Source organism: Oryx dammah, unplaced genomic scaffold (assembly GCF_014754425.2).
Source record: "Oryx dammah isolate SB20612 unplaced genomic scaffold, SCBI_Odam_1.1 HiC_scaffold_18, whole genome shotgun sequence".
Taxonomy (NCBI): domain Eukaryota; kingdom Metazoa; phylum Chordata; class Mammalia; order Artiodactyla; family Bovidae; genus Oryx; species Oryx dammah.
The window spans coordinates 64,130,639-64,156,171 of NW_024070202.1; the positions used below are offsets into that span (position 1 = coordinate 64,130,639).

General features: G+C 43.5%; 1 protein-coding gene across 1 annotated transcript in view; it reads right to left on the reverse strand.

The window, feature by feature from the left end:
• Positions 1 to 349: 349 nt before the first annotated feature.
• The window catches only part of FKBP9 (FKBP prolyl isomerase 9), a 42,942-nt gene continuing 17,758 nt past the window's right edge, over positions 350 to 25,533 (reverse strand). Inside the window, exons 5-10 of the mRNA XM_040259661.1 lie at positions 23,335 to 23,524; positions 18,869 to 19,014; positions 10,682 to 10,868; positions 6,777 to 6,922; positions 5,097 to 5,260; positions 350 to 1,991 (exon numbers count right to left, since the gene is read on the reverse strand). Of these exons, the coding sequence (XP_040115595.1) occupies positions 1,815 to 1,991; positions 5,097 to 5,260; positions 6,777 to 6,922; positions 10,682 to 10,868; positions 18,869 to 19,014; positions 23,335 to 23,524 (1,010 nt within the window). The 3' untranslated portion in view covers positions 350 to 1,814. The remainder of the gene's footprint in view (positions 1,992 to 5,096; positions 5,261 to 6,776; positions 6,923 to 10,681; positions 10,869 to 18,868; positions 19,015 to 23,334; positions 23,525 to 25,533) is intronic.

Here is a 25,533-nt window from a genome sequence, read left to right on the forward strand (position 1 = left end):
TTCCACCCACTCCTACCAGGCAGCCCCACCTAGGCTCCCCCGATCCTTCAGTCCCAACATTAGAACAGCTTCCTACTGTTGATGCCCAACAGCGGCCATGGGTACCTCGGCATCCCTACTGCACCACCCCGCCCTACCCCACCACACTCGTGTAGAGTCCTTTCATTCGCTTCTCTTCAGAAGTCCCACTTGAGTGTATGTTTCCAGCCAAGACCCTGACAGATACACCCTCTTTCTACTGTACAGCGATCTTCCACTTCTTTCCACTGCTGAGTTTTTAACCAAGGGGATTCTGGAGGCATGGTGTATTCTTATGGGGGAAATGAGCCTTCAAATAAAACACAAAACCTGATAATTCAATATTTTATATATGAAAAATTCATTTTCCAACATTTGTTCCACTGAATGAGTGCACAGCATTTTCAGGAACTATCTCGGCTACATCAGTACAAAATAGTTTAAATTAGTCAAAGTCACTTCAAAAGGAAAATCATTGGTTACTTCAGGGTGAGTGCCACCGCCATGAGGGGACATAGGCAGCAAGGTGGTTACTGCATAACATGAGGACAGGTCAGCAGGCACAGTGTCCTACACAGAGAGAGGCCCCCAGGCCTTAGGGCACTTCCCTCTCCAGACAGAGGGGTGACAGAAATACATCACTTTGTTTATGCTCACCTGTTGGGATGACATTTCTGTCTTGGCTACAGTGAGATAACTCGAGTGTGGCTGAGCCGTCAGCCCTACTTGTATCTATCTGATCAAAGGATTCAGGGTGGGAAGAGAGGGTGCTATGGGATAGAGTGATGGGAATAGAAAGAGTAAAGCAAACAATCTTACATGACAAATGCAGAATCAAATTCTCATGGTACAACATGCCTTATGTTTGGTCCACTGATTTTCTTTTTAACCTCCAAGTTACCTGGCCAATAGGAGGACCACAACAACGTGGGATGTAATTAACCAGAAAAGTATGTGTGTATGTGTAGGCATGGTGGAAACCGGGCATTACCAGGTCTTGAACAGGCTGCTAAGAAGTTTCGTGTATGTGTGTAGGCATGGTGGAGACTCGGCATTATCAGAGGGGTGTGTGTGTGTATGTGTGTGTGTGTGTGTGTGTGTGTGTGTAGGCATGGTGGAGACTTGGCATTATCAGAGGGGTGTGGAGGGGGGGCATGGTGGAGACTGGGCATTACCAGGGGTGTGTGTGTGTGTGTGTGTGTGTGTGTGTAGGCATGGTGGAGACTGGTCATTACCAGGTCTTGTACAGGCTGCTAAGAAGTTTTGTGTGTGTGTAGGCATGGTGGAGACTGGGCATTACCAGGTCTTATACAGGCTGCTAAGAAGTTTCCTGGGGCTATCTGGGAATGCTGCTGGGGCCTGCCCTCTCTTTTCTAGCCACCTGGAGAACATTTTGAAAACACCAGCAAGTTAACATTTTTAACCCTCTTTATGTAGATATCCCAGACACATTTTCCTCTGTTCCCTCCAAGATGATTACAACTTCTATATGATGCTATTTTCCTTTAATAACAAACCACCTACCCAGAAGGCTCACAAAACAATAGCTGACAATGCAGCATTTTCAATATTCTATACCACCCATGGTAAGGCCCCTGCACTGATTCTATTTAGTATCACTGGCATCAGCCTAAAATTCTCACCATGTATATCAACCCACCCCGATGCATGTCCCAGGTGCTATGTGACCCACCTACTACTTGCTGACCATTCCTCTTCTGAGAGACCCTCGCACCCTCAGTGCACATTCTGCCACAACAGGGGGCTTGGTATCATGCAAGTGGCTCATGTCAGGTTTAGAGTTCATCGTGTTTTGTCTCCTGGTCTTTGAGTTTAAATTCCTCAGCCGTGACCTTCCCATCTCCATTTCGGTCCTGGTTGGTGAACATATTCTTCACGATCATCTCAGCATCGAATCCAGGAGCGAGTTTCCCTTTTCCAGATGCCACCTGGGCATGAATGTACTCTGAGAACTGGAGAGAAAGGGGCAGTACAGACCATGAGACAGGGTAGCCAAAGACACCAAGCTGGAGCCTGAACAAGGCGGTCCTGGGACAGTGGGGTTGGAATTTGAGTCTGAGCCAGCAGAACAGACAAAATCTTCTGAGCTATATGATCTCGATTTTTTTCCTCCAGCACACGTGCTCAGTCACTTCAATTGCGTCCAACTCTGCGACCCCATGGACTGTAGCCCACCAGGCTCCTCTGTCCATGCGATTCTCTAGGCAAGAATACTGGAGTGGGTTGCCATGCCCTCCTCCAGGGAATCTTCCTGACCCAGAGGTAGAACCGGTATCTCCTGCATCACCTGCACTGCAAGCAGATTCTTTACCTCTGAGCCACTGGGGATGGCTTTTAACCTCTGGATGCAGGTTAAAAACCTTGGACAAAATGACTATAGGAGTGCTTAGGTTCCAGGCAGCCAGTACCTAGCAGTCACTGGAACTATCCTGTTTGCCTAAATCAACACTTAGTTTTCTACCTACGGCTGATCCCCTAATCATCCTTGCCTCTGAAAATTCATTCATTCATACAATAAAAATCTACTGTCTACTATATGCTGAGTAGCATTCTAGAGCCTAAAGATTCATCAATAAACAAAACATCCTGCTCTTGTAATTCTAGCATACACTAGTGGAAAAGATACACTATTAAAAAGAGACATTTAGAATACTATGCAAACACTAAAAAAGGAACATTTAAAAGGTAAGTAAACTACATATTAAGTTAGAAAATAAAATGCTCCAGAAAAAGGAAAGTGAGCCAAGTCAGGAAGATCAAGAGTACAGCAAGGGGAATTGGTTTAAGTATCAATTTGGTGGTCAGGGTCAAAGCACAGTGCTAAAGAGAAGTGTGTATGGAGGCTTAAAGGAAGCGAGGGAACAGTTACCTAGGGGAAATGTCCGCTGAGCAGAGAACAGCCGGTGCACAGGCCCCAGGTGGACACATGCCCAGTGCGTTTACAGCCCAGCAAAGGGAGAGTCGATGGAAGGACAGGACAGTGAGCAGGTGGCGGAGGGCCTTGTGGGGCCCTTGTGGGGCCACTGTAAAGACTTTGAAGATAAAGGGATGTATGGTTAAGCCAACAAATACAGCTGTTCTCTTACTGCTCGGCCAGCCCTTGCTTCCCCTACACCCTACTCACAAGAAACCCTGCCCCAGCTAGTGATTGCTCTCCTCTTTATGCCAAAACAGCTCCACCTGCTAGCTTATTAAAGGGAAATATCTGCCCTCATGATGGTCTTAACCTGAGGGCCTTTGAGGGTCGTGTCCTAGCTTCTGGTTTCCTTGGTAACTGATGAGCCAACCTGACATTAATTCCCCTATTAATGGTAGCCTCCTTCTCCCCCAGGTAGTAAAGATTCCTGCTATGTCCTATCTGCCATACACTGTGGGGGCAGGACCTTTGCTGCAGACATGGAAGATCCCTGTTCAATAAGTTGTTGATGTCTCTGTCACCACTCCAGGCTCTTTCTGCAGTCTCCAGGCTGGACAACTATAAGGATTTGGGCCTGCGGGATGCTGCCTGACAGGAGCCTTCTGCAGAGTTCTGAGATGAAGCGGGCCCTGTTCCAACTCACGTTTTAGAAGGACCACTCTGGCTGCTGTGAGGGGCAAGGGTGTGAGCAGGAAGACCTCTGCAGAGGTCCAAGCGGGAGGTGACGGACACTGGATTGAGGTACTATGGAGCGGAGGTGGTGAGAAGTGGTCACGTTCTGGGTATATTTTCAAGAAACAGCTAGAATAATTTCCTGATGGATTTAATCTAGCCTGTGAGAGGAAGAGAGGAGAGATGACTGGGTGTTCTCACCTGAGCAACTGGAAGGGAAATGCTGTCATCGAATGAGATGGGAAAGGCTTTGGGTGAAGCAAGTTTGGGGGGTGGATACTGGGGGTTCAGTGAATGACAGGGTCAAGTGGGCAGCTGATACCTTAGTGTGAAGAGGACAGAAGACAGGCCCGGAGCTGCCAGACTGGAAGCCAACAGGATGAAGACGATAAAACCTTAGGACAGGAGAAGGTCACCAAAGGATGACATCAGTGGGGAGGAGAGCAAAGTTCAGGACTTAGCCTGGGGCCCTCCACTCTGAAAAGCCCTGGGAGAAGCAGCTACCAGTGAGGCAGAAGGAACCTGGAGAAACTGTGAGGCGGAAGCCAGGAAAAGAAGGCGTCTCAAAAAGGAAACAGCTGTGCTAAAGTAAGCTTGAGAACTGACCATCAGGTTCAGTGCCTGAGCAAGAAACCAAGTTCAGTGGTGTGGAGGACGAAAACCCAACAGGACTGGGTGTAAAAGAGATTAGGAGGAAAGGAATTGGAAGCAGGAAGGACAGACAACTCTTGAGGCTTCTGCTGTAAAGACAGCAAAAAAATAAATAAATAAAAGAAATGGAAAGATGCATTAATAAGGGAAAACAGCAGCATGCTCTTAAGCTAATGGGAATGGTCCAGTAGTTGGGAAAATGTGGATGATAGAAGAGAGAAGGGGAGGAGGCTGGAGCCACGTCCTTGAACAAGGAGATGGGAACAGGCAGAGACCTGAAACTCCCCAGAGCTGCGACAAGACACTCTCTTGCCCAGCTCCACAAAGGGGTGTCTCATACAGGAGAAACAACATAGGATCTAGATGATCGAGACATCTACAAACCACTGGACAGCTGTGCAAACTTGAGCAAGTCATTCACCTTCTCTGTGCACAGTTGTTTTCTTCTGAAAAATAGGGGTGATTACATGGCTGTCATGAGGGCCAAGCAAGATAATATATGTGAAAAACACTTAGCACCATGCAGGCCGCAGTGAGCACCCAGGAACAAAGAACTGAGTCCAGATCTGTGAGCCATGGAATCAACCCCTGAACTTCTCAGGGCCTCAGTTTCTTCAAAGAGGAACTGTGAGCTTCGACTTAGAGGACTTGGTGTGTGTGCGCAAGCGCCTAACACACGAGCATGCAGTTTACAGATCACAAGGAGCAAGCAGTGGTATCCACACTCTGAGTGGGTTCACATTCAGAATGGGTGCCCCAGCCCAGGGAGTTTCCCTGAGCTCCTTGGGCCCCACTTCTATTCAACAAGGTCAGTTACCTCTTCCAGGAGGACTTCTCCATCACCATCCTTGTCAATCTCTTCAAAGAGGTTGGCTGACACCTCACCGTTCCATACGAACATGTACCCCTCTGGCAGGCCAGCCACGAGCTCCAGCAGCTCTATGTCAAACACCAGCACGGCACTGCCGGGCACTTCTCCATCTGCCACAGGACAGGGGTGGAGGTGGCGTTAACGACAAGGCAGCAAGCATGCCCCTCTGCCCCCTGCCCCAGCACCCAGGCTCTGGCTGCCTCATGGATGGAGGCATTTCTTGGGACAGCAAAAAAGTTCAGCCTCAGCAAGTGGGTTTTGCAAACTGTAGGTAGTGAGTCTCAAATCAATTTAAAGAATGGTGACCAACGTTTTTTTAAATTAAGGATAGAATAAAATCAGAGTACATTATACATAGAAAGGATAAATACTATTTTATGAAACTTAATCATATAAAACTAAATCTATACGTATTATTGTTGTTGCTCAATCATTAAGTCATGTTCAACTCTTTGTGACCCCATGGACTGTAGCCCACCAGACTCTTGTATCCGTGGGGTTCTCTAGGCAAGAATACTGGAGTGGGTTGCCATTCCTTTCTCCAGAGGATCTTCCCAGAGCAGGGATGAAACCCTCAGCTGCTGCACTGGCTGGTGGGTTCTTTACCACTGAGCCACCAGGGAAGCCCATATGTATCCATACACGAGGTATAATTTGTATGCTTATGCATAACACTAATTGGGAGATAAAATGTAATTCTTACTGTGTCTTGGTGAAAAGAAGTTTAAAAGCAACTAGCAGAGACTACAATGGTAGAACTTTTGAATAAATTTAACCATGGAACTTTAAGAATAATACATTATGCCTTAAAATCATGAGCCATGATATGATTTGTAAACACAAATTCTAGAACAGTATATATAGTATGGGCCCAAAATAACTTATAAGTATGTGACTATAAATAAATATAATGTGCATTATTTTAAATTATATATTGCAATTATATGTCATGGGAGTATAGTCTTATAGGATACATTTTTTTAAGTGTTTTTTCTGATTGGGGAAAATAGCATAGAGTATATCTTCTCCAATTATTTAAAAATTTTGAAAAAATCAATCCAAAGTGCCTATCACTTCTGTAAATTAGCACTTCCCATCTACTCCATCTCCAGACAGCAGAAGTACAAGAACTGAAAAAGAAGGGGTTCTGACCGAACTCCGTGAGGAGGGTTCATTTTAGCCAAAATCAGAATCAAACCATAATAGCTGTGAGAGCAACATACCACTAGTATTTCCAGAACTTGACACCAATCTTTTCCACAAGGAAATCTTCTTAGATAGCTTATAGATTTAGCATTCCACTGTCCCAGGAAAGAGTTTCCCAAGGAAACACCTAGCTCACCTGGGAACCCCTTTCAGTGACATTTCCCACACATGGGTTTGAAGAGTCAAGGGTTTTTTGTTTTTTGTTTTTTCACAGAAACTCCTGCTTAATCCCATTAACATGGCACTCACACCAAATTCACAGGGGTTTGAAACGAAAATGCTAAAGACTTGAATAAAAACCACAGATTTTCTGGGTTGGGGTTTTAAATGGAAGAAGCATATTGTATTAGAACCTCAAAAAGCACAAAATACAAACAATGACCATGTCCCAGACGCCTTTTACTCCTGTTACAGACTCACCCACGCCAGCCTCGCCGTAGCCCAGGTGGGGCGGAATGATCACAGTCCGCTTCTCTCCAACGCACATCTCTCTGAGACCCATATCCATTCCCAACACGACCTGTCCAAATCCTAAAACGATGTTATACGTTTTGCCTAAATTCCACCTGAAAATGAAACAGAAGAATCTCTGATTAGGCCATCAAGCCACTGGTAGTTGAGCATGTCTTCCTGAGAACATGTCACTTCTGTGATCTTTCTGCCAAAGATACAGAACTCCTGTGGAATCATAAGGACACAAACCCACACTGAGGGACAGTCTGCAAAACAACCAACCTGCAATCGTCAAAAGTTTCAAGGTGAAAATCAAGAGATGACTGAGGAACTGGTTGAGAGTTTTGGACATACTGCAATGAATCCTCTTGCTATAAAAGACCTTACAGGAACATTTGGCAAAACAAGTGGTATATGCGTAAATACCTAAGTCACTAAGTTTTAGTCAGTATTCTGAAATTTTAGTCAGAAATTTTCATGAAAATTTTAAAAATATGTAATGTAGTTAAGACCCAGATTTGCATTCAGCAGACCTGAGTCTGAATCCTGGTTCTGCCACTTAATCTGACAGAAATATAATTTTACAGTTTCCTCATCTATAAAATAGAGATAATAACAGCTATCACAGAGGACATTCTAAATAGCAAATAATATGCTTGGCACGGAGGAAGGCAAGCATCAAGAACTCAATAAATGGACAGCCTTGAGAGTGCGACATGCTTGTGCCTATAACACTCTATGACTCCAGAATAATAACAGTTAACTTGGGCCACGGTTTTCATGAGCCTTGATGCCCCAAATCCCTAGGGAATCCAAAAAGAAGTCACCTCAATCAGTACTGAAAGTAAATCTATTTTCAAATTGATGCATTCCTATCACTTCCTAAAAGCAAACAATGGGAATATTCTTCAAATCCAAAGAAGAAATGCCTCCTGGCTCTCTTGGTGCCCCCTTGATATCCATCACCAGGTGGTAACAAGGAAGGTACCTCCCGTTCTCAGGCTTCCTAGCCTCCCGCAGGCGAAGGGCCAAAACAGCGTTTGCATCTGTCCTACCTGGGCTGAAAGGGAAACAAAGCCAGTTCCAGCACACTGGATGCCTTGGCCCCAGGCCTGAGGGAGGGCTCGTCCTCTGCCCTACCCCAACACAACCCCTCCTTTGTCAGCAGCACAGAGGCGCCCTCACACTGCCTCTCTCCAGGGACCCTGGGCAACTTCCCATGGGACTATTGGGTTTCAAAATCGTACAGAATGTGCAAGAACTCATTGAGTTACCAAATAACAAGTGTTTATTCTTTTCTGAGGCCAGTTTCAACACACATGAAGAGAACCCTCTAAGCAAGCAACTTGTTTTTACATGTCATCTGTGAAAACCCAGCTCATTCTTTTCCCTCAAGTCATACTTTTATTTTTGATTTGCCAGTTTTTGTCTCAGACATTCTCCTCATTCCTTCTGTGTATTCCCGGCTTCCCATTCGGTGCAAGCTTTCTGCTTCCTGCCTACAGGCAGCCCTCTCTGGCTCTCCACCCACGTTCCCTCTCTCCGGCCCCACTCTCCCAGTCCCGATCAATGAGCAACAACAGCAGCACCTGCCAAGCTGTTAATAGAGCCCACGTAGATGGCGCTAGACCCCGCCCTCCAGAAGAGGCTCCTCCCACACACAGGTAAGCCTTCTCCCGCCGCACTTCCCACGACCCTGTTACTCTGAAACTTCCGCCCAGAAGAGAACCCGCAGGGACGCCCAGACACTGCTCTTTCGTGTCAGTGTACACGTGACACAGACGACTCCAGTGGTTCAGAATGGAGCCTCTGGGAAGAGGAAGGAGCGTCACGTGGCTCCTGCATGCTCTGTAAGAATATTGTGCATCCGCCAAACACGCCTCAGAAGCAGGAAGACGGATTTCCCCACCCCACAAGAGACGCGTATCCTGATCCACCAAAGAAGAAATTCCTTTGTTCATTTCCCACCCCCACCTCCCCTTTCCAAAGCTGTAGGAGGACCAACAAGAATAGGAACGTCAGCCCAGCAATGACAGCTGGCCATCGGCCTTCCAGGCTGTCCTAACCTCCTTTTCCCATGCACAAGCTCACTGAACCCAGAACAAACGCAAGCCATGCTTCTTCCCCACTGTCCTCCACAAGTTTCCAACCATTAGTGCAGTGAAGTTTGTTGTAAGCTAGATTCTCCTGTAAATCTGGGCTCCAGGAGCATATTTCATTGATTCTATAATGCATATTTTTTCACATTTTAATTTCTCTTGATTTGGGATACATCTTACAACAGACGTCATGTTGTTATTTTTTGACAGCGTTCTTAGTTTCTTGAGATACATAAAATGATGCTTCTAACAACCAACATATTTTAGATCTGATGAAATACATGAAATGCTTTAGGTCTCACAGCACCAGAGAGAATGAGGAGCATGTCCCTCAAGCTCTCCACACCCGGCCACACTCTGTCATCTGAGGCTAGAAGACAAAGCGATGGGTGAGAAGGAGATAAGACCCTTTCCATCTAGAATAAATGCAGTAGCACATATTTATATGAAGCTGTTCTTTCTCTTTAAGACTAAACTTAGGATTCTAAGCCAGGCTCAGGACAAAAATGGATGTACTTATATGGAGACACAAAGAAAGGCTGAAAATGTTTCCTTCCCAAAGAGAATACCATATTACCTTGGCTCAGGTGGTAAAGAATCCGCCTGTAATGCAGGAGACCTGGGTTCGATCTCTGGGTTGGGAAGATCCCCTGGAGAAGGGAACAGATCCCTACTCTAGTATTCTGGCCTGGAGAACTCCATGGACAGAGGAGTCTGGCAGGCTACGGTCCATGGGGTCGCAGAGTTGGACGTGACTGAGCGACTTTCACGTCCATAGATAATCTAAAGATTCAGATACATAAGGAGCAAAGCTCTTTTTACCTGCATGATACTAGTATACACTGTTGATTCCTAGTAATAAAGTTTTAGATTCATCTCAATTAACATTTATAAAATACTTCCTTTGAGTTATGTTCTGGGCTAAGTGTAAGGAGTAAAAAGATGAATAAACATGTTGAGTATCTAAGGTGTTCAGACCAGCAACAGTGATAGAAACAAAAACAACTATAAGGCGTGTGTGCATGCTCAATCTCTAAGTTGTGTCTGACTCTTAGTGACTCCATGCACTATAGCCCACCAGGCTCCACTGTCCATGGGATTTCCCAGGTGAGAATACTGGAGTGGGTTGCCATTCCCTCCTCCAGGGGATCTTCCCCACCCAGGGATCGAACCCGTGTCTCCTGTGTCTCCTGCATTTCCAGGCGAATTCTTTACCGCTGAGCCACCTGGGAAGCCCCAACTGAAAGGCAGGTAATACATAAAACATTATGAGACTACAGAAGTGAGAACAGTTGATTCTTCCTAGGAACTAGGCAAAGACCTTGCGAAAAGGGAAGGCACTTAGACCAGGGCGGAAGTTGGCCAGAAGGAAGGATGAACACAGTGCACATCCTGCAGCACAGCACGTGGCACCCCTGGGAGGCGGAAGACGGGCCTCAGCAGAAGACGAGACTGCTGAGGCAGAACGGAGCTGACAGGAGAGCCTCACGTGCCTCCAGAGACACTCTGGAGCTTGGATTTTATCTGTGGGTTAGTTTCTAAAGACAGTAGTTACAAGATCTTTTCAGACAGTTTCAAGGGGACGAGATGAGACCGTTCAGAGGGAACTCTTAGAACAATGTACCGGAGTAGTGATGTACATTTAAGACACACAGTGCGAAAGGCATGGAAATAAAGCCTTCAATGAGTATCTGGGGAAAAGGAAAGTGGGGCTACAGGAATACCGACTGTTATCCACCAGGCTCACACCCCACCGATCCCTGCTGTCCTTACGTGGAATCCAGCAGGGTCCCGTCCAGAAGTGAGGCATTGTAGTGATACTTGAGGTAATCCCCTTTTTTACTCAGCACTGAGCAGTCAGGGGGCTTGTAGTGGGAGGTGATGCTGATGGAGTCTGACGGGTTGTGAAAGTCAATCACGTGGATGTCAAACACCAGCACAGCCGAGCCAGGGATGTTCCCTAGAGGACAGACACAGGCTATTAGAATAGTAGCAGCACACCTGACCCCCCGTGTCACCAGGTATTCCTAATCCTAGGGATGCTGGAAGAACAAAGCTAGAAGGGCTGCTAAAATGTAAACTAATTCAGTTTTATAGATGGGGAAACTGAGGCACAGATTTGTCCAGGGGCCACAGTCAGGAGCACAATTTGGACTAAAAGTCAAGACACTGCACTACTGCCCCATGGAATGGTTAAGCCTGAAAGACTTACAGCTAAGTTCATCAGAGATGAGAAAACTAAAGCTCAGCCGAATTAACACTTGCCCCGCTCCTGCTAGAAGAGGTGAGATAAGAAAATCAGTTATAGAAAGAAAATCACTTTAGTGCCCTACCACTGCTCAAGAGAAGCAAAACCAACAGTAACTTCATAGGGGAAAGTTCAGTTCAGTCGCTGAGTTCTGTCCGACTCTTTACGACCCAATGGACTGCAGCACGCCAGGCTTCCCTGTCCATCACCAACTCCCGGAACTTGCTCACACTCATGTCCATTGAGTCGGTGATGCTATCCAACCATCTCATCCTCTATCATCCCCTTCTCCTCCTGCCTTCAATCTTTCCCAGCATCAGGGTCTTTCCCAGCATCAGCATCATGGGGGAAAACACCTAGCTAAAACTGGCCCATATTCCCCCCTTAAGATTTACTACACCTAACAGTTCACAAAGTGCTTTATGACACGTCCTGTTCTACACAAAGTTACTGCACTTCCACTTTTGAGAACATTATCTCACATCTGTGCATAATGTTTTACACTGTGTGTGTGTGCTAAGTCACTTCAGTTGTGTCTGACTCTTTGTGACCCAATGAACCATAGCCTGCCAGGCTGCTCTGTCCATGGGATACTCCAGGCAAGAATACTGGAGTGCTGTGCTCTCCTCCAGGGGATCTTCTGACCCTGGGATTGAACCCACATCTCTTATATCTCCTGCAATGGCAGGCAGGTCCTTTACCACTAGCGCCAGCTGGGAAGCCCATTTTACACTTTACATTTTCACATACATTCTCTTATTAAATCTCTGCAGCAGCCTTGTTGGGTAAATATTATCATAAATTCAGGAAGAGCAGTTCCTGCATGAATTTAATGACAGCTTCTAGGGAGGCATCAGTTGTTAACCACACTTCCCAAATCATTTCAAAATTTAAATGTAAAAGATTTGTAAACAGTAATACTTAGAATCAAGAATGTATAATATTTTCATTAGCATTTTGCAGACAGGCAAACCAACTCATATATAACTTGTTCAAGAAAATAACACAGCTATCAAAAGAATTCAGTAGAGATACGTGAACGTCAACAGCCCCTCCTCACCCCACAGATCTTCCAACTCCCACCATGTACTTTTCTGTTTTTTGTCTGCTTTTTCTCTAACACATACTTAATGGGTAGGTGCTTATTAAGTATCAGGCACTCTTATAAGTGCTTTAGATGTATTAGTTTATTTAGTTCTCATTATAATCATATATTCCCAAACTACAGATGAGGAAACCGAGGCACAGGTTTAGACACCTGCCCAAAGTTACCAAGGTGTAATTAGAGGAGCTTGTGTGTCTACAGCAGAACACAGTGCCTGATATTCACTAGTGATGGGGAGCTGCTGACATGAGCAGTAACAGGAGGCAGGATCTTTTCCATAGGAACCAGGTACTGCAAACTGCCATAAGAAGATGCTCAGAAACCAGTCAAGGGCAGCTCTCTGCAGGAAACAGGACACATTAACAGGGGTGAGTGGCTGTGGAGCCATCTCAGTGGTTTCTCAATCTTGGTTACCCCTTAAAATCGACTGGGAATGAACCTTGAAAACATTATGCTCTGACACAGAAAGACAGATACTGTATGTTTTCAATTATATGAGACACTTAGAATAAGCAAATTCATGGAGACAGAAAATAGAATGATGGTTCCCATGGGCCGGAGGGAGAGAGGGTAATGGGGAGATTGGGATGATGGAAAAGTTCTGGGTATAAATAATGGTGATGGTTATACCGCATTGTGAATATATTCAATGGCACAGAACTGTAAACTTTAAAAAGTGTTTAAATGGTAAATATGTACATTTTACCACAATAAAAATTAATTCACCACACTCACAGAATAAAAGAAAAAATCATGATGACCTGAAAAAAATAACCTGGGTGCCCCTCTAAGATTCAGATTTAGCTTATCTAGTACTGTGGTCTGTCTTGGTCTTGGGTGCTATCAGGATGTCCTGGAGAACTTGGTGAAAATACAAAGGGCCAGGACTTTTCCCATTCAGCACCTTTGGTTCTGTAATCTTTTAGCTGTCAGGGGATTCTCTTCTGTGATATGCACCAACATTTGAGAACAGCTGAAGAGTGGTGCCAGGCATAGTATTGTTCTGTTTTGTTTCCCAGGGGTTTTGTGTTGTTTTGTTTTGCCCCTCTAAGGGGCAGCCAAGTTTAAGGAATGCTGTGCTAAATGGTCTGTAAGTGAGCAGCTGATGCTATTTAGGAAGCCCTCGAATCGTGGTACTGGAGAAGACTCTTGAGAGTCCCTTGGACTGCAAGGAGATCAAACCAGTCCATCCTAAAGGAAATCAACCCTGAATATTCATTGGAAGGACTGATGCTGAAGCTGAAGCTCCAGTACGTTGACTACCTAATGCAAAGAGTCAACCAGGGAACAGACCCTGATGCTGGGAAAGACTGAAGGCAAAAGGAGAAGAGGGCAGCAGAGGATGAAATGGTTAGATAGCATCACTGACTCAAGAGACATGAATATGAGCAAATTCCAAGAGATACTGAAGGACAGGGAAGCCTGGCGTGCTGCAGTTCATGGGGTCGCAAAGAGTTGGACACGACTGAGCGACTGAACATCTCCATGAAGAGGACCAAGCTGCAGGCCATGGTTGGTATAGGAGAATGATGGAAAAGAAAGCTGCATCTTGAGCAGTTCCATTAACTTCTCTGAAGAAAGCATGCTGATGAAGCCCAGAAAGGGACAAGGACCTGATGGCATTGCTGCTGCTGCTGCTAAGTCACTTCAGTCATGTCCGACTCTGTGCAACCCCCTGGCAGCCCACCAGGCTCCACCATCCCTGGGATTCTTCAGGCAAGAACACTGAAGTGGGTTGCCATTTCCTTCTCCAATGCATGAAAGTGAAAAGTGAAAGTGAAGTCGCTCAGTCTGTCTGACTCTTCGCGACCCCATAGACTACAGCCTACCAGGCTTCTCCGTCCATGGGATTTTCCAAGCAAGAGTACTGGAGTGGGTTGCCATTGCCTTGCAAATTTAACCTCCCTGTGCCAACTGTATCACTAAACTACATTCAAGATGGCTGTTCTCTTGCTCTCTGTACTGCCTCTGTTTGACCAATTCCTGCTTCACTCACATCACTGTCCAGTTCTCTTAATCACAGTGCTTAATCAGTAACTGCCTACACGGGTGGCCTGTGCCAGATGCTGGTTTCCCTAGTAACTGATGATGAGCCAACCTGATGGCAGTTTCCCCTATAAACGGTGGCCCCTTCTCCCCAGGGTTCAGTTCAGTTCAGCTCAGTGGTGTCCAACTCTCTGCGACCCCATGAATCGCAGCACGCCAGGCCTCCCTGTCCATCACCAACTCCCAGAGTTCACTCAGACTCACGTCCATCGAGTCAGTGATGACATCCAGCCATCTCATCCTCTGTTGTCCCCTTCTCCTCCTGCCCCCAACCCCTCCCAGCATCAGAGTCTTTTCCAATGAGTCAACTCTTCACATGAGGTGGCCAAAGTACAATTTACCACCCCAAAACATCTCTTTGACATGTGGATTATTTCAAGTTGAGAGCAAGACCCAAAAGACTCAAACAAAAACCCTCCTTTTTATCTCCTACTTAACTGCCTAAAGAATGTAGATAGAGGACCTGTTCGGGGGTCGGGGAGGTGGGGAGCTATCCCCATAGATAACTACAGTATGAATTACGTGTGTAGACAGGGAGGAAACCAGCAGTCTGTTAGTTAAAATTTCTCTCAGGTCCCAATGTCTGTGTGGCACACTTGCTTTCCCTTCTCCAGGTCAGTCACCTTCCTCCCTTTTGAAGTCTGAAAACACTACACCCAACATCCTCTTCTGTCTTTAGCTAAAAGTAATGTTAAGGCGAGGGCTTCAAACATTTTGGTGAGTTACTCAGTTTCCTTAGATTCCTCCTATATATACATGTCCTTAAACTTTGATTTTCTCCTGTTAATCTGTCTCATATCAATTTAATTCTTAGACCAGCCAGAAGAACCTAGAAGCGTAGAGGAAATGATTTTCCTCCCCATTACCAGCAAACTTGAAAGCCAGCTTTTCATTATGGCACCAGCCTCCTCTCTGAATAAACCCATAACCAATACAGAGAAGTAGTTGTCAATTTTCTCCACTAGATAGCCTCTTCAAGAAGAGACACAGATGACACAAAATAAAGCTGACTGGCACTTTGGGCCAGAAGGAAGCTCAGCGACTCCTTGGAAGCATGGGTTTCCTCTGAGAGCTCTGGGACTTCTGAGTCCTCAGTTCTCCATATATGGGTATCAACAAGTCACAGTCTAATGGAAAGGCATTCTTCCCCTCCACGTGTGACACAGGCAGCAAGAGCCCTGGGTCCAATTCAGCTCCATTCTAATTAGCTATTGTGGCCTCCGGCAAATGACTCAACCTCTTTGGGCCTTGAGTTCTTAACTAAGAACTGTTTTGAAGTTTGAATGAGCTCATACATGAGAAGTCTTTGAGACTATGGGTCAAACATTAGCTTCTCTTTTAACTTTTGAAAAAGAGTGCTTAAAAGAAAATGTGCTCAAGAGAGGGGGAGATATATATATCCTAATAGCTGATTCATGCTGTTGTACAGCAGAAACTGACAAACATTATAAAACAATTATCCTCCAATTAAAAAAAAAAGGTAATGTGGAAATTGGGGGCAGAAAACCCTTGAGGAAGTGATGCTTCCACAAGCCTGCAGTAGAATTTATTCTCCACTTCAGGGTTTGGAACATATCCATGCTCTAAAGTTAGGGCTGAACCCCATGGAACAAAGCAGACAGCAAAAAGGGCCAGAGCCTTTACAGAAGGCCTGCCCCTCCCCTCCATCAACCCTGTAAGAGAACATAACTGCAACAAAATGAAATGCTGATGAGTTGGAGAACCCATGAAGAGCCCAGCATTTCTTCCTTCTGCAAATATTCCCAACCCTGTGGTATACGGTAAGGAAGCTACAGTCTTCCTCTATGTCCTGACACCCTTCTGAGGTCACTCCCTCCATGATTAAAGTTAGGTCCTGTGCAAATCCTGCAGAAGGCTAGAGGCACTCGTTAACAAACAGGTCAGAGACAGATCCTGTGCAAGAGCACCTGGGTGTTACCTGCCAGGGTGCTCCTCCCTCTGTGGCAACACATGATTCAGGATGAAGCAGCTTCATGCCCAGAAAATTTATGAGACTTCAAATGCTTCCCAGAACTTCATATAATTCTTTGTAAAACTATCTCATACTTGAGAGAAAGCCAAAAGGAGAAAATTAATTTAATCAAATGTTTTCCATCAGCATATTCTTCTTAGGGAAAGGAAGAATTAGTTCTAAGGACCTAACAAAACAGGGTACTCTGAAAGTATTTGTTTATTCCTGTATGTATTTGTCTAGAAGTAGATATTTGCATGGGGCCCCTGGTGGCTCAGCAGTAAAGAATCTACCTGCAGCGCAGGAGGTATAGGAGCCACGGGTTCAATCTCTAGGTCAGAAAGATCCCAGAGGAGGGCATAGCAACCCACTCAAGTATTCTTGCCTAGAGAGTCCCACAGACAGAGAAGCCTGGAAGGCTGCAGTCCACAGATTTGCACAGATTTGGACACAATTGAAGTGACTTAGTACAGCACAGACATTTACATAATACAAAAAAATAGACCACCAAGACACTAGACAAACAGGATAGGAAGTGAGGCCCGTTGAATGATCTTAAGATCGTAAGCCGTGATTTCTTGTGTCTTTATAACAGAAATTTAAGTCAGGGGAAAAAATACTTCTCCATGGTACACCCTAGTTTCCAACCAACCTGGGGCTTCTTAGACCTTTCAAACAAACCCTACTGGGAAAATTCTGAAATCCATATGATAGATACAGTAGGAGAAGTCAGAAGAGGGTTAACAAAATGAATGTGTACAGCCAGCCAGGCCAGCCAGCAACAAGAACACAAAAGCAAAATAATACTGCATCAACTATTCCTAAGTTAGCAAAATTTCTGGTATATTAGAAAAGAAGAAAGGAAATATGGTTTGGAATAGTATGCAACCATTAAAATTCTATGCAACCTGTTGGCATAAAACATTGTTCACAAAAAATTAGGTAAAGAGAAATTACAAAGTAATATGTGTAGGTGATCACAATTTTGTCAGTATTTATTAGTGTAAACGGATAAGTATTTCCTTTTACCGATACAGATTCATATATACTCAAGATATAGAAGTATACAACCACTTTATGGTTGTATTAGTTTCCTAATGCTGCTGTAACAAATTACCACAAACTTGGTGGCTTAAAACAATAGAAATGTATTCTTATAACTCAGGGGTCAAAGTCTAAACTAAAGTTATTGGCAGAGATGTGTTTCTTTTGGAGGTTTCAGGGGAGAATCTGTTTCCCCGTCTTTCAAGCTTCTCAAGGTCACCCTCCTTCCTCGGCTTGTGGCCCCTTCCTCCGGCTTCTCAGTCAGCAGCCTAGCATTTTCTCCTCTCTCTAGTCTCTTATAAAGATCCTAGGAAGTACATTAAGGCCATCTGGATGATCCAGGATAACCTCCTCATCTCAAGACCCTCACCTTAATTATATCTGCAAAGTCTCTTTTACCATGTAAAGTAGCATATTCACATGTTCTGCAGATTAGGACATGGACGTCTTTGTGGCCAGTATTCCATCTACCACATTAATAATGCTTATTCCTGGCTGGTGAGATTATGGGAAATTTTTATTGTTGATGAGCTCTGTTTTCTGTTTCTAAAGTCAACATATATTATCTGTGTGATTTTTTAAAAAAGTTTGTTCTTTGGGTGACAAATATTCTAAAACTGAATTAATGTGATAACTGTACATCTCAATACATTTACTAAAAGTCATTGAGTTGTATACCTAAAAATAGGTGAATTTTATGGCATATCTCAATAAAGTTGTTAAAAACAAAAACCAAAATATAATGCACAGTATAGCAAATACAGACAACAATATTACAATCATTGTTCATTATCAATTATCCCAGCCCCCCCCCAAAAAATGGTAATTATGTACCATGACAGAAGGGCTTCCCAGGTGGCTCAGTGGTAAAGAATCTCCCTGCTAATGCAGGAGACTCAGGTTTGATCCCTGTGTCAGGTTCGATCCCTAGGTCAGGAAGATCTCCTGGAGTAGGAAATGGCAACCCATTCCAGTATTCTTGCCTGGGAAATCCCATGGCCAGAGGAACCTGGCAGCCTATACAGTCCATGGGGTTGCAAAGAGTCAGACACAACTGAGCGAATGAACACACACCATGATAGAGGTGCTAATTATCACTACAATGGCAATCATATTACAATATATAAACGTACGAAAATGGCATGTACACCTTAAATGCACACAATATATATGCCAAATATACTTCAACAAAAGAAGCGGGAGTTGGCATTTACTTTCAAATAGCTCAACAAAGAGAAAATATAGTTTTACACATACAGAAAAAATAAATACATAGCAAGATGTTAACAACTGGTGGCTCTAAGTGGAGTTCACTGCACAGTTCTTTCAACTCTGACGTAGTTTTAAATTTTCCAAAAGGAAAATGGGCAGGGGTAATGAGGAGAAATGCCAGAGCACCTCTAGAAACTAGAGTTATATTTGAGCATTCAAGTCTGAGGCTGGACCTTAGCTTCTATGCTTTGGCTCTCAAGAGGCCCTATTCCAAGCACTGTGGAAGCAGCAATTAGTGCTGCTCAGCTTACCCTAGAAGCATCCAGAGCTCACCTCTTCCTTCCTCACCATACCCCAGGTGAGGGGGGACCACGATCCTCAGCTTCTCTCCGATGCAGACACCAAGTAAACCTTCATCAATCCCGGGAATCACGTAGCCCTGCCCAATGTACGTGTCAAAAGTGCGGTTCCGCGAGTAGCTGGGAAAGAGGAAAAGAGCTTGGTCACAAGGGACGCCGCCACTGCTGTGGAACAGGTACCTGAAGCAGCCAGAGCGTGGAGGCCTCCAGACCAGAGGTGAGGTGCACCCTAGAGCCGGAGGACAAGCCAGGAAACATGCTCCCCTGAAATGGTGAACAAGGGTCCACACACGGCGTGGGAGCTGCTTCCAGCAGAAACGCTCACAGAAGGAAGCCCTCCAGCACTTGGCTTTAGTCAGGTGTTGAATTGGATGCAGCTTACAAGAAGCAACCATGCAGAAATGTAGCTAATGGAAACAGGACTGTACTCTTTGGGACCATGTTTAGTCAATGAAAAAAGCATCAAGAGGTCCTTAACAGAAACTAAGAATTTCTCTGTTAGCTCTTGTAAACAGTTTTATCTAAAAGGTTTAAAGTCTTCCATTACTCTAATATAAAGTTTCAAAGGAAAGCCAAAGAAGGGAAAAAAATTAAAAAGAAATTAAGAATTTCTCTAAAGAGGAGAACACCTGTTTATGTGAGACATGAATATTTGGACTGCCAGAAAAGTAGTATATGTACTGAGAGCGGTTTAGCTCTCCAATCTCCACCAGGACCTGGATGAACCTGGCCTGCTATAATTGCTGCTCATCAAGCCACCTCCCGGTGAGTACCTGCCTTTCTCAATGTCTCTGGCAGGAGACCCAAGCATTCCGTTCAGTGGAGAGATCCAACCTCTCTGGTTCTGATTACACTATGAGTTTGGAGAGAATGGGGATAAATTTCCCAAAGCCTGATGATTCCAGAATAAAATAATAAAACTTCCTATGTCAGGTCTGCTACCAAACTGAACTGCGATGATCTGCGCCCATTACCCACCCTTACACGGCGCAGATGTGGCAAAAAGCTTGTCCTGAAAGAGCCAGTTCACTCTCAGTGTCACGTCATCAAACACAGCCCCAGGATGACGGCCTCAGAGAGAATGGCCAGCAGTGGGGCCAGGGAGAGGAAAAGGCAGAGCTGTGAGGGGCTCTTCCTTCTCGACACCCCTCAGGGACCACAGAGCCACAGGGCGTGAAGAAATGACGGTATCAAGTGACTCTCCTCAGCCCGGAAGCAGATTCGCTACATAATTATCTGTATTTCATTGTATATGAATGGAAGACCTCTTAAACCATCACACTAGTTCCCTGTGAAGAGGGGAACTAGGAAGGTGATGGTCAAGGAGAGGGGAAAATTCTTCACTGTTTATCCTTTTATAGTTCTAGAATTTCACATCATGTCAATGTATCACTTAATAGGAAAAAAATGATGTTTAAAGAGAAAAAGAATATTCTCTATCATACAAATTAAAAAGTTACAGTAGCTAAAGGTGTGACAGTGGCCCAGGAATAATAACCAGATCACTGAAAAGGGATAAAAATTCTAGACCAAGACTCAAAGTGTATATAAAATTTAGTACATAATAAATGTCAGATTCTAGATGAGTGAGGAAAAGACAGTTATTGAATAGTGTTGGGAAAACTAGCTAACCATCTGGAAAAAAACATTTAGATCCTTATGGTCATAGTGAACACCACAATAAATTCCAGATGTATTAAAGATTTAAACATGAAAGAGTTTACAAGCATGGAGAGAGTCCGTGGAAGGTTTTTAATATTTGCCTCAAGTGGTGAAAATGGAAGGGGTTGATGTGAAATTATTACATTTTACTAAATATCTTTGTATTGTTTCACTTATACAATAGGAACATAATAGTTTCTCAAATAAAAATTCTAATAGAGAATATTTTAAAGGATAAAAAAAAAACAATTAGAAGGGCATGAGGAAAATACAGGTAACTATTTATATACCCTAGGCGAGGAGAGAGACTTTTAGCAAGTTATCCAAAACAGAATATATATATAAAAAGAATTTACATAAGAATAAAGGAAGCCATAAAGTAGATGTGGAATGCATTTAACAACATAAAAGGTTATATTTAAACAGATCAAAAATCACAATAACCAAAATTAAAATGCAAATAAATAAACAATATGCCTTCAATAATATGCAACCATAAAAGAGGTAATATCTTTAATGTATCAAGATCTAAATTAATAAGAAAAGGACAAATACCAATATCCTCAATATAAAAACAGGCAAAAGACACAATCAGGTAAATCACAAAAGAAAATATCCAAATAGTCAATAAACATTTGAAAGAATTTCAACCTTAATAGCAATCAAAGAAATTCAGATTAAAATTATAAAGTTCTATTTTTCTCCTATAAATTAGCAAAGATAATTTATAAATGATACCTAATGTTGCTGAGTTTGCAGGGAATGGGGTACTCTTAGTGATGTAAAACCCTCCTTAAGGATAGCTTGGTAGTTATATCAAAAGCTGTAAAAATACACATAACCTTAGATCTAGAGATTCTTCTAGACATTTATCCTAAGGAAACAATTATATTATTTAAGATTTTACTACAAAATTAAGTACTGCAGCTCTACTTAGAACATCAAAAGGTAGAAAACAATGAGGATTGATTAGTAAATTAAGGCAAATCTTTACAATGGAATATACTTAGCTTTTAGGATGAGTTAGATCCCAGTATACTAAAATGGAAATCTGTTTGACTGAGAAAACTGTGGTTCCATTAATAAGGGAAGAAATCTGGTATCTACTAGGAAAATGGCCTTTCAACTAGAAATATAATTCCAGGGAATGAAAGACAGAACCAAGCTCCTATGTGACTAATCACACACATGTGCACACACACCCACATACACACACACTGAATTTTTTTTTATAGAAAAAGAATAAAAACAACTCAATGTCATCAATGGGGAATGGTTAAATAAATATGGTATGTTCACCCAATTCACCACACAGACAAAAAAATGAGTTTTCTCGATGCATTAATATGGAAAAAGTCCAAAAGTGAAAAAGAGCAAGGGGCAGAATAGTGCATATAGTATATAGCATTATGTTACGTATGGATATATAATACATAATGTTATATATGTATGCATATAGTATTCTATATGCTATATTCTATAAATGGAGAAGATATTAATAATATAACAATTGCATTTGATTATATCTGCATTAGAAAAAAATCCACACATTTGAAGAATAAGAAAAGAAACTTATTAATAAAAGTGGTTAACTCTAAGTGGCTTGTGGAGAGGGGGAATGTAAGGTTGGCAGGGATGATTAATACAACTTATCTTAATGCATGTGAAAGTGAAGTTGCTCAGTCGTGTCCAACTCTTTGCGACCCCATGGACTGTAGTCTATCAGGCTTCTCCGTCCATGGGATTTTCCAGGCAAGAGTGCTGGAGTGGATTGCCATTTCCTTCTCCAGGGGATCTTCCCGACCCAGGAGTCGAACCCGGGTCTCCTGCATCGCAGGCAGACTACCATCTGAGCCACCAGAGAAGCCCATCTTAATGCATATTTTGTTTTAATTTTGAACAATGTAACTATTGCCTTTTTCCAAAAAATCAAATGAAAAATTTAAAAGAAGGGATCCTAGGAGCAGGAAAAATGAATTATGCAAATAAAATTATACCATTAAAAATTCTTCTGTAATGTTTCCGGATGACTAATTAAACAGGAAGTCTCTTACCTCAGAGAGACAAGAAGACTGCTGTCACCACTTGTTTGCTCTATAGGAAGCTAAAGGAATGTTTTCCAAACAACACAAACCAAATGCCTGTTTCCTGATCAAGACTGCAAGCTAAGCCTGATAAACAATACAAAACTGAGTAATGACAAGCTCAGTAATTAGCCTCCTAATTAGTATCAGGATGGGAGGAACATAATGCAGCCGAACAGTTCCTGCAGCAGATAAGTCATCAAAGTTTGCAAAGCGCTTCCACCCACCTTCTCTCTTTAATCTAACCATCTCTTTGAGAAAGGAGCTAACAACAGGCAAAAAACTGAAGCTCAGAGAGGTTAAATGCCTTAGTTCGCCACATACAGGGCCTGGAATCCAGGTCTGATACTAGGTCTGTTCTCTTCCCATCCTACGGCCTGGACTTCCCTTCCAGTCACTTCCCATCTCAGACTTCAGAGCTGGGTTTGTACTTGGATAGTTGAGCACAGTCTACAGGGGTGGTGGGAGTCTTAGCATGAGCCCTCCTGCTTTCCTGCAGACCCATCTCCTACAGAGCCAGGGAGACTGTTCTAACAGCCTCTGAAGGAATTCAGTATTAAACAATACAAATCTATATTGAAGATGAAAATACTAACTCCAGATCAGCACTGACAAGTATACAGATCATGGTCCCACCAGTGGTAAACTGTAGTTAATAGATGTTCTGGTCAGTGAAGGACCCTTGTTTGCTCACCTGGAATCAAAGAATGTGCCGTCCAGGAGTGTGCCGTTGTAATGATACCTGAGAAAGTCCCCACTTTGACTTCGCCGCTCACAGTTTTCAGGCACTACTTTATTCTCAATGGAAATGCCATCCTTAGGGTTATGGAGGTCCAATAATGCAACATCAAACACCAGAGATGCCTGACCAGGAATGTCTTTCCCTAGAGTGGAGTGAAGTAAGATGATGAAATCAGGACACAGGATTTAGGAAGTACTGTAACTACAATCCAACACCCACAGCATCGGTGTTACACATTCCTTGAAGTTTTCAAGCCAAGGAAATAAATGTTCTTTCACGTCTTGGGTGGTTCCCCATGGAACATTCTGTCTCACTATGGAGTCCAATCGTGGGCTAACAGGTATAATTTGAAGCCTGGCTTCCTCAGAAACAGGAGCAAACCGATATTAATGACATGGAGACCACTGTGACCACATTTTCTATGCTTGTGCTTGCAAATCAAGGCCTTGTGTGGGTGGTTATGCACCCACAGGCAAACCCAAAAACATACCTCTGTGGGCTTCTATTTGTGTACAGATGCAAATCGCAGACATTCCAAAGCTCGGATATGGTTCTGGAGAACACTACATAGACTTGTTCTTCGGAACTCATAGTCAATTTTCAAAAAATGCATTTTATTGAAGTATAGTTGTTTTATAATGTGGTAAGTTTTGCTGTATAGCAAAGTGATTCAGTCATATATATATATATGACTATTCTTTTCCATTATGGTTTACTACAGGACATTGATTGTAGTTCCCTGTTCTATACAGTAGAAGCATGTTGCCCCTTCATTTCATACACAATAGTTTCCATCTGCTAATTCCAAACTCCACATCCATTCCTTTCCCACTGCCCTCCCCCTTGGCAACCACAAGTCTGTTCTCTCTCTGGGAACTCGCAACTAATTTTTTAGAGGCAAAAATTCACTCCTTTAATGCATCCAAAACAACATATAAACAAAACTAAAGTTAGCTAAGAGGGGGGAAAAATGCCCCCCACAATCCAAAATAGAAATAGTCCTCAAATCATGTCTATCTCATTTCAGGGTGGTACTGCTTCTCTTGGATATTTCTGACAGTGAGGATTTATTGAATATGTGCAATGAGGTAATCCACATGAAGAAATTATTGGGCACTAACTCTTCTTGCAGAGGTCAACATCCACCAATACCTAACTCTAAACTCAGGACTCTGGGATAAAAGGAAGTTAGTTACGAGACAAACCACTTCCGTCAACACTCTTACTTGCCATTTGTTATGCCATAAAAGGAGAAGGCCTGGGCAAGTGAACCACTAGGCATCCCAAGCCTGTGCTCCTTCAGCTGTCTCTGTTGCAGAACCATGGCCCCATCTCCTTTCCTAGTCTGCTGAAAGTGGGCTGCCAATTTGGCCTCTGGAATGCCAGGTGTGATCAATCCCTCAATTGCAGGTGGGGGTATGGGAGGGTGTGTGTAGAATGTTAATCTTTTGTACTTTTCTCTATATTTTAATTTAATAGAAAATAGAACCCCTTAAAGTTTCACTTAACCCTGAAAGTGAAGTAAAAATGTTTGTCGTTCAGTCGTGTTTGACTCTTTGTGACCCCATGGACTGAGCCTGCCAGGCTCCTCTGTCCATGGAATTTTCCAGGCAAGAATACTGGAGCGGATTGCCATCTCCTTCTCCAGGGATTTTCCTACCCAGGGATCAAACCCACATTGCAGGCAGACTCTTTACCGTCTGAGCCACCAGGGAAGCACTAGTGTTTAAATTTTTCTAGCATTATTAGGTACTACCTGAATGTTTGCTTTTTTATAACAACTTTTAGTTCAGTTCAGTCACTCAATCGTGTCCGACTCTGCAACCCTGTGGACTGCAGCAGGCCAGGTCTCCCTGTTCATCATCAACTCCTGGAGTTTACTCAAACTCATGTCCATTGAGTTGGTAATGCCATCCAACCATCTCATCTTCAGTCATCCCCTTCTCCTCCAGCCTTCAGTCTTTTCCAGCATCAGGGCTTTTTCCAACAAGTCAGTTCTTCAAATCAGGTGGCCAAAGTATTGGAGTTTCAGCTTCAGTATCACTCTTTCCAATGAATATTCAGGACTGATTTCCTTTAGGATGTACTGGTTGGATCTCCTTGAAGTCCAAGGGACTCTCAAGAGTCTTCTCCAACACCACAGTTCAAAAA